The 9,434-nt window shown below is 35.6% G+C and overlaps 1 protein-coding gene across 1 annotated transcript; it reads right to left on the reverse strand.

Moving 5' to 3' along the window:
- Window positions 1-1,080: 1,080 nt before the first annotated feature.
- LOC133817067 (UDP-glucose 6-dehydrogenase 1-like) lies at window positions 1,081-8,632 on the reverse strand. Its single transcript, XM_062249451.1, has 2 exons — window positions 8,063-8,632; window positions 1,081-2,689 (listed from the first exon to the last, which is right to left on the reverse strand). The coding sequence occupies exons 1-2, from the start codon at window positions 8,148-8,150 to the stop codon at window positions 1,332-1,334; spliced, it is 1,446 nt and encodes a 481-aa protein (XP_062105435.1). The 5' UTR covers window positions 8,151-8,632; the 3' UTR covers window positions 1,081-1,331.
- Between the last annotated feature and the right edge of the window lie 802 nt (window positions 8,633-9,434).

Raw genomic sequence — 9,434 nt, forward strand, 5'->3', positions numbered from 1 at the left:
TCAAAATAAAAGCAAACTACACAGTTACTTTTTAAATACAACACATAAATTACTTATTCCAATTTTTAAGAAATTTTTCCATTTTTTTAATAAACAAAGCTAAAAAGAAACTTAAACGTTATTTTTCAAACACAATACAAAAACTACCCTATCCCCATCATCTTCTCCAGCAAGAAACTCATGTATGTCATATACCAAAATGACCATCTTCAAGAGTAGTTTGCGATGGTAAAAGTGTAAATAAAATGAAAAAATCAATACAAGATGTAATTTTCACTTTTATAAATCATTTAAGACACCAATTGATTACTATTTGATATATGACTACATTTTTTAGTATGCCACAAATTTAAAGTAACCAACAAACATAGTGAGTTATTAAAAATGGTCTTTTTTATATTCTAATTTAAAGTTATCAAACAATATCATAAATAATCTATTTTAAAAAAGTTACTTAGAATATTTTTAAATAAATTTAAGTTGTTTGTAATACAATATAGTATCTTTTAAATGTAAAATAAGAATACAAATTTTAGTATATTAAATTTTGATCAAGTTTAAAATTTAGTTACTTTTTTGTCAACACAATGTAAAAAAGAAACTAAAATGTTGTTTTTTATTGTGGTCATCTTCTCCAGCGACAGCTAAAAAACATCAGTTTCTCCCATATCAAAATGATCACCTTGAATAGTAGATTACGATGGTACTACTTTTGAGCCCAATCGATTAGTAGTGTAGTCAGAATTTGGTTTTTAAATTTTGTAGAAGAGAGAAAAGAGAAATAGATAGATTTGGAGATTGAGAAAAAGAACTTGTTTCACGGGAGTCTACACCATATATTTGTAAATAATTATTTATAGGTGATTTTTTAAAATAAAATTCAAATCACATTCATCTATGTAATTATTCCTATAAAATATCATTATAATAATATATAATACAGAAAATACTTAATTTTGTATTAACAATAATTGTATGTATAATTCCATAGTACAAATTTATCAATTGGCGAATCTCATATACTACCTACTTGGAGGGTTAGTGAGTAAAATTGTCATATCATAACATTCTTGAACCATAATTCTACATAATGTCTGTTGTTTAGTCTGACTAGAGTTGATAAAATGAACCAGATCAATAAGGTCATAAACTTTAGCTTTATTATATGAAAACAATTTCAAAAATGGAAAAATTCATTTTGATGTAAGAAAGTAGAACTAGTAAATGATTAAAAAAAAACCTTTTAAAAATAATGATAAAATGAAAGAAATCTTGGATTTCCTTGAAGCCCAAACTCTAGCTTAGAATTCCCATTGAAGTAAACTTCCATCTCAAGCAACAGCAGGCATGTCCTTAATCCAAGGATCTAAAGGCTTCCCAATAGAGAACACAACGAATCCAATCTCCCTCAGCTTCTCAACATCCACTACATTCCTACCATCAAACACAAATGCCGGTTTTTGCATATTATCATAAACCTTTTGATAATCAAGGTTCTTGAACTCATCCCACTCTGTCAAAATGCAGACTCCATGAGCATCCTTAGTTGCCGTATATGCATCCCGAACCACACTAACTTGCTTCACTGAAGTTGGGCTCATTGGCTGGAGGTGAACTGGGTGGTCCCAATCAAACTTGTTCATTGAAAGATCTCTTTGAATTTGGTCTTCAGTCACCTGCGGATCATAGATGCTCAACCTTGCCTTGTCACCTAAAAGCCCTTTGCATACATCAATGGCTGGAGTCTCTCTTGTGTCACCAGTGTCTTTCTTGAAAGCAAATCCCAAAACAGCAATCTTTTTCCCAGAAACTGTATTGAACATTGAAGAGACAGCCCTGTTCACAAACCGGCTCTTTTTGTAATCATTCACCTTGATTACTTGTTTCCAGTAGTTTGCAACCTCAATTAGGCCATTACATTCACAGATATAGACCAAGTTGAGTATATCCTTTTGGAAACAAGATCCACCAAAACCAACACTGGCATTCAGAAACTTGGGTCCAATTCTTGTGTCTGTTCCCACAGCATGGGAAACCTGTGACACATCAGCACCAGTGGCCTCGCAGAGTGCTGACATGGCATTGATTGATGAGATCCTCTGAGCCAAGAAGGCATTGGCAGCTAGCTTTGAGAGCTCAGCTGACCAGAGATTGGTGGTCAAGATTCTGTCCTCAGGAACCCAATTAGCATACACAGCTTTGAGTGCTTGAATTGCCTTTTGTCCATCAGGGGTTTCTCTTCCTCCAATGAGCACTCTATCAGGCCTAAAGAGGTCCTCAATTGCAGTCCCCTCAGCAAGAAACTCGGGGTTTGACAGAATCTGAAAGTTGATTCCTTTGCTGTTGTGAGTTAGAATCTTCTCAATTGCCTCAGCAGTTTTCACTGGAACAGTTGACTTCTCAACAACAATCTTATTAGACTTTGAAACATCAGCAATCATCCTTGCTGCACTCTCCCAGTAAGTCAAGTCCGCGGCCTTGCCAGCTCCAAGGCCTCGGGTTTTGGTAGGAGTGTTGACTGAAACAAAAACTATGTCAGCCTCAAAGACATGCCTCTCCACATCAGTGCTGAAGAAGAGGTTCTTTCCCCTGCATTGCTTGACAATTTCTTCAAGGCCTGGTTCGTAGATTGGGAGCTGATCAGTACTATTCCAGGCTGTGATCCGGGCAACAGAGATGTCAACAACAACTACTTTGTTGTAATTCTTTCCTACAACATAGAACTCAGCAATGCACAAACACTCCAATACAATAACTAATAAAACTGTTAAAATAATGCAAGAAACAATCGAACAATAAAATTGCTAAGGTAATGCTAAAGCAATTAAAGTCAGCAAAACATAACAGTAAACAATAATGCAGTAAAGTAATCAAAGACACAAGAATTATACAGGTTCGGCCAAACCAAGGACCTACTTCCTGTTCACTCCCCTGAGTAGTCTCTTTTATTGATTTAAGGGATGAAATTACAAAGCTAACAATGTTAGGTGCATCACTAGTCTCAAAACTTCTCCAAGAACTCAATTCGAGTTCTTTCTTGATCTTCTTGAAGTCAATCGGCTGAACTCTTCTTCACAGCTTCACAACCTCTCTATCTAGGCTCTCAACTCACTAATTCAATATGAATTACAGTCCTTTACAATGTGTATCCCGAGCCCCTTTTATAACTAAGACATAGAGAACGAAATGACTAAAATAACCTTGATGCACACTAACTAATTTTAACAACTAACTGTATAAACTAACAGTATGTTAGTTTATCCTTTTTTACTGTGGATTACAATTCCACAAATTCCACCTTAATCCATAGTAAAAAGATCAATAGTTTCAAACTCAGGGAAGTGATCCAGCTTTCTTAAAGAGAGGTTATATTCAGTAGTTCCAAGCAATGTTGGAACTTACTGACTGAGAGAACTTTAGTACCTGCATCTGCAGGATTTTCTTCACTAGGTACCTTTCCAAGTTCTACTTCTCCTTCCTCTATCTTATCTCTGATCCAAAACAATCTGATGTCAATGTGTTTTGACCTCTCATGATAAACTGGATTTCTACAAAGATGAATAGCTGATTGGCTGTCCGAGAACACATTCACCTTGCCTGTTAACAATTGAATCTCATTCAATAATCCTTTGATCCAAACAGCCTCCTTGAAAGCCTCAGTGGTGGCCATGAATTCTGCTTCAGTTGTTGAGAGTGCCACCACTTGTTGCAACTGAACTTTCCAACTGACACAACATCCATTCAGTAAGAAACAGTAGCTAGTTATGGATTTCCTAGTATCTCTATTTGATGCATAATCTGCATCAACATATCCTTCAAGATATACCTTTGTTTCTGACTTGACAAACTGTAAACCAACTTTGGTTGTAGCCTTCAAGTATCTCAGCAGCCATTTCAACCCTTTCCAATGTTCTACTCCTGGATTGGACATGTATCTACTCAACACACTCACTGCATAGGCAATATCTGGCCTGGTGCTAATCATGGAGTACATTACACTCCCAATGGTTTCTGCATAGGGTACTTCCTTCATATCCTTTATTTCTTGATCAGTTTTAGGTGACTGATCTGTTGACAAATTAAAGTGCCCTGCTAGAGGTACATTTACCTCTTTTGAATCTGACATTTTGAACTTCTGAATCACCTTCTTCAGATAACCTTCTTGTGTTAGCATAATCCTCTTTGCATTTCTGTCTCTAATGATATCAATTCCCAGAATTTTCCTTGCAGCCCCAAGATCCTTCATTTCAAATTCACTCTTCAACACATTCTTTAGTCGAGTTATTTGTTGCATATCCTTGCTCATTATGAGCATGTCATCCACATAGATCAACAAGAAAACAACTGAGCTTGAATCCAAATCTGAGAAGTATAGGCAGGTGTCATACTTGGATCTTGTGTACCCCACTTTAGTCACTACTGTATTGAACTTCTTGTACCACTGCCTCGGGGACTGCTTCAATCCATATAAAGACTTCTTGAGCAAACACACTAGTTCACCCCTCTTTGATTCCACCTTGAATCCTTCTGGTTGGGACATAAATATGGTCTCTTCTAATTGACCATTTAGAAATGCTGTTTTTACATCCATTTGCTCAATACTCCATTCAAACTGAATAGCCAAAGCCAGCATTATTCTGATTGTCTTCATCTTGACAACTGGAGAGAATATCTCAGAGTAGTCCACTCCCTCGACCTGTGTGAACCCTTTTGCTACAAGCCTTGCCTTGTAAACCTTTGGCTCCTTCTCAGTTATCCCTTCTTTTACTTTAAATACCCATTTGCAGTCAATAATCTTCTGTCTTTCAGGTTTGAATACCAACTTCCAGGTGTTGTTTTCTTTAAGTGAGTTCAGCTCTTCCATCATGGCCTGTTTCCATTTCTGAGAATCTCTGCTGTTTATTGCCTCTGAGTAGCTTCTTGGTTCTGGTTCTGTTGACTGGTTTGCAATAGAAAGTGCATATGCTATGATGTCTGCCTCTATGTATCTTTCAGGTGCCTTGACATCTCTTCTGATCCTGTCTCGAGCTAGCTGGTAATTACTTAAGTCTTCTTCTTGAGTTTCAGTCTCAATCTCAGGTTCAAAACTCTCCTGTTCATTCAGTTCTATGTTGGGAGGTTCCACCTCAATCTGAACACCAGCTTTGCTTGGTAACTTGTTACCTGAAACATCAGAAACAGAACCTTTCTCATTTCTTTTAAAGGGAAAATCTAACTCATTAAAAATCACATCTCTACTTATTAAAATCTTGTTAGTTTCAGTAGAAAGTAGCCTGTAACCTTTGACCCCAACTTGGTATCCCATTAAAACACATTTAATCGATCTCTTACCAAGTTTGTCTTCAACACTATGTGCATATGCTGCACAACCAAAGGTTCTGAGATGTGCAAGAGATGGTGGTCTTTTACTCCACAGTTCCTCAGGAGTCTTCAGATTAATTGCTCTACTTGGACTCCTGTTTATTAGATAACAAGCAGTATACAAAGCCTCTCCCCAATATTTCTTGGGTAAACCAGATTCAAGTAAAAGACATCTCACTTTATTTAAAAGTGTTCTATTCATTCTCTCAGCAATGCCATTTTGCTGAGGAGTTTTGATTACTGTCCTATGTCTTTGCATACCATTTTTAACACATAAATCAGAGAATTCCTCATTTATAAACTCTAGTCCATTATCAGTCCTAAGTGTTTTTATTTTTAACTCAGTTTGAGTTTCAACATAAACTTTCCAGTTTTTAAACTTGTTTAAACACTCACTCTTATGTTTCAATAGTAGTACCCACACCTTTCTACTATAGTCATCAATAATGGACAAGAAATACTGGTTACCTCCTGGAGTTTTAATCCTGCTTGCACCCCATAAATCTGCATGTATGTATTCCAGCACCTTGTTTGCTCTATAATTGCTGTGAGAGAACTTTAGTCTATGTTGTTTACCCTGTACACAAATCTCACAGAAAGGTAGGTTAGCATGATTATAATTCTGTAATAAACCTTGTTTAGACAACTCAACTAAACCTTGTTCACTTATGTGCCCCAATCGAGCATGCCATAATTTTGAATCTGTTTTGCATTTGCTAACAGCAGCTGCCTGTGCAGGAGGTATGGTCTTTCCATCTAGGAAATATAATCCAAGTCTCTTAATGCCTTTCATGACCAATAATGACCCTTTTGTAATCCTCATAGTCCCTTTACCAGTTCTATACTCATATCCTTCATCATCCAAGGTGCCTAAAGAAATCAAGTTTCTTTTCAAATCTGGAATATGCCTGACTTTGTTTAAAACCTTTATTGTGCCATCTGCATTCCGAATAGCAATATTTCCAATGCCAACAACCTGACATTTATGATCATTGCCCATCATAACACTCCCACCATCTATCTCTGAGTAGTCCATAAACCAGCTTCTATTTGGACTCATGTGGTAAGTACAACCACTATCTAGAATCCACTCTTCATGGTCTCTAAGACCTGAACCTGTGCATGCATCTCCATTGCTCAATTCTGTATTCTTTCTTTGTATGTTGATTACAGCAAATACATCTCCATCTGAGCTGTAAATATCATTAACTACTGCATTCGAATCATTGCTCTTGCTTTCTTCTTCCTTGTCCCTTTTCTTTTTGTTTCTTAATTCCCAGCAGCTTTTGATCAGGTGTCCTACTTTGCCACAATGGTGACATCTTCTGGTCTCTTTTGATCTTGATTTTGATCTTGAATTCCTTCTGTTTCTTGAGTTGTTTCTCCATGGTTGTCTGCCTCGAGTGATCAAAGCCTCATCTATCTTTGACTCCTGTTTTGCAGCCTTCTGCCAGTTTAATTCAGCATCTCTCGATCTGAGAGTGCTCATCACATCTTCAAGAGTCAAGGTATCCCTGCTATACATTATAACAGTCTTCATCTCCTTGAATTGTTCGGGTAAACCATTCAGAACAATCACTGCTTGATCTTCCTCTTTTATGACCTCTCCCATGTTAGTCAATGATAGAACAATCTTGTTCAAATCATCTAAATTCTGTTCAAGTGAAACAGTAGCATTCATCTTGAAACCATAAAATTTACCTTTCAAGAAGATCTTTGTTGCAGTGGACTTTGCCATGTACAATTGATTCAATTTGTTCCAGATTCCTAGAGCCGTTTTCTCTCCAATAACTTGCCTCAGTACATTGTCTGCCAAATTCATGATGATTGCTGATCGAGCTTGTTTCATCACAGTGTCAGTCTCCTTCTTCTTTACTGCATCAGTTTCTTTCTCAGATTTCTCAGTGACCTCTTCCAATGCTGAATCGAGTTTTTGGTAGATCAATATGGCCATCATCTTTTCTTTCCACAGACTAAAGTCCCCTGATCCATCAAATTTCTCTAGGTCGAATCTTGTTGAAGATGAAGCCATCTTTATGCAATTCTTGAATCTTCACAGCTGAGTTCTTTTCTTTTCTTTGAATCTAGAACCTGGCTCTGATACCACTGTTGTAATTCTTTCCTACAACATAGAACTCAGCAATGCACAAACACTCCAATACAATAACTAATAAAACTGTTAAAATAATGCAAGAAACAATCGAACAATAAAATTGCTAAGGTAATGCTAAAGCAATTAAAGTCAGCAAAACATAACAGTAAACAATAATGCAGTAAAGTAATCAAAGACACAAGAATTATACAGGTTCGGCCAAACCAAGGACCTACTTCCTGTTCACTCCCCTGAGTAGTCTCTTTTATTGATTTAAGGGATGAAATTACAAAGCTAACAATGTTAGGTGCATCACTAGTCTCAAAACTTCTCCAAGAACTCAATTCGAGTTCTTTCTTGATCTTCTTGAAGTCAATCGGCTGAACTCTTCTTCACAGCTTCACAACCTCTCTATCTAGGCTCTCAACTCACTAATTCAATATGAATTACAGTCCTTTACAATGTGTATCCCGAGCCCCTTTTATAACTAAGACATAGAGAACGAAATGACTAAAATAACCTTGATGCACACTAACTAATTTTAACAACTAACTGTATAAACTAACAGTATGTTAGTTTATCCTTTTTTACTGTGGATTACAATTCCACATACTTCAATTAAGGGACATTTGAGAGCTATTACTGCCATGGTTGGCCCTCCAACATATCCAGCTCCAATACAACAAATCTTCACCATTTTTCTTCCTTGTAAGATCTGAAAAGAAGTTGAATATCAAAACGAAAAGTTAAGATAGTATTTACACAACTTTTTCACGACAGAATAAAAAAGCTAGTACAAACAATGAACCTACCCCACCAATTGCAAGGATACGACTCAATTTTTTTTTATTCTTTCAAAAGTGAAGTCTAAAATGTCAAATGCATTTGAATAAGTTATGAACGAGAAATGACTAAATATACGCGTTAGTTTTTAGCATAGTTAGATCTAAAACCATATTATGTGTGAAGAACAAAAAGAGATCTCAAAGAAAATGAGACGACCCAAGTCCGTCAATTATGGAAAACACAACAAATTAAGGCCTGGTATGAAAAAGAAAGAATGATGTTTGATGAGTGTAGAGAACCTATGTCTTAGGTATGAGATCGGAACATATAACAAGTGAATTGACATTAAATGTGTATAGATGTACCTATATAAGTAAAAATAACTAAACTACAGATATATGTACTAAAATTGAAAGGAAAACAAAAAGAGTAGTCATTTATTTACCTTGTCAGTTTCTCTCTAAATTTAAGAAAGAAAAGACCACAAATTATTGAACGACTAATGGAGAAAGCAAATGGGTACCTCTTTAAATACCCATCACAGAAATCTAACTCTATGATCTCTCAACCTATGTACTTTCACAAACCAAAGAGTTAGAAATTTGGAAAGAACATTAAACACGTTTCCAAAATCACCTTTTAGTGACAAACAAGGGAAAATTTAGGCGTCCACCCACTTACTTCTCAAAACCATCATTAATTTCAAGTCTCTCTCTCATTTTACATTAAAATATAATAATATTAACTATGTTCTGAGGAAACCCATATTAAATTCATGCATTCATCATTTGTTCAAATGCATTTGAATGAATATACAAAAGAGAAAGAATGAATTTATACTGTAATCTACTATTGAAAGTTGTTTTCGCTAGAATCAGATCCAAGTATTAGAAAATTAGATATTTTAAAGTGGTTTTACTTTCCTAGGGCACCCTTTTTTTTGGACGTTTTCCACCCAGAAAAATAATTAAATAAATAAATAATCCTTGTACACATGAGAAAGTAAACGGTGCAATGATTCAATATACACAACTATATTTACATTGTGATGAAGACTCCTAGAATTTAATCAGCAATAACATAAACAATTACAATAACTAATATATCAGATTAGTTATAAGGAAATGCTAGTCATCAAAAGTTAAATGCAGAAAAATAAATGAAGAACACCCAGAATTTTTATACAGGTTCGAAC

The sequence above is a fragment of the Humulus lupulus genome, chromosome 2 (genome assembly GCF_963169125.1).
Source record: "Humulus lupulus chromosome 2, drHumLupu1.1, whole genome shotgun sequence".
Lineage (NCBI taxonomy): Eukaryota > Viridiplantae > Streptophyta > Magnoliopsida > Rosales > Cannabaceae > Humulus > Humulus lupulus.

What these genes read in the sequence shown, in the direction of transcription:
- LOC133817067 (XM_062249451.1), bottom strand. Translation starts at nt 8,150, where the DNA reads ATGGTGAAGATTTGTTGTATTGGAGCTGGATATGTTGGAGGGCCAACC. An exon ending in ATGTCCCTTAATTGAAGTAT is followed by an intron (nt 2,690 to 8,062) that starts GTGGAATTGTAA and finishes ACAACAAAGTAG; the next exon opens with TTGTTGTTGACATCTCTGTT.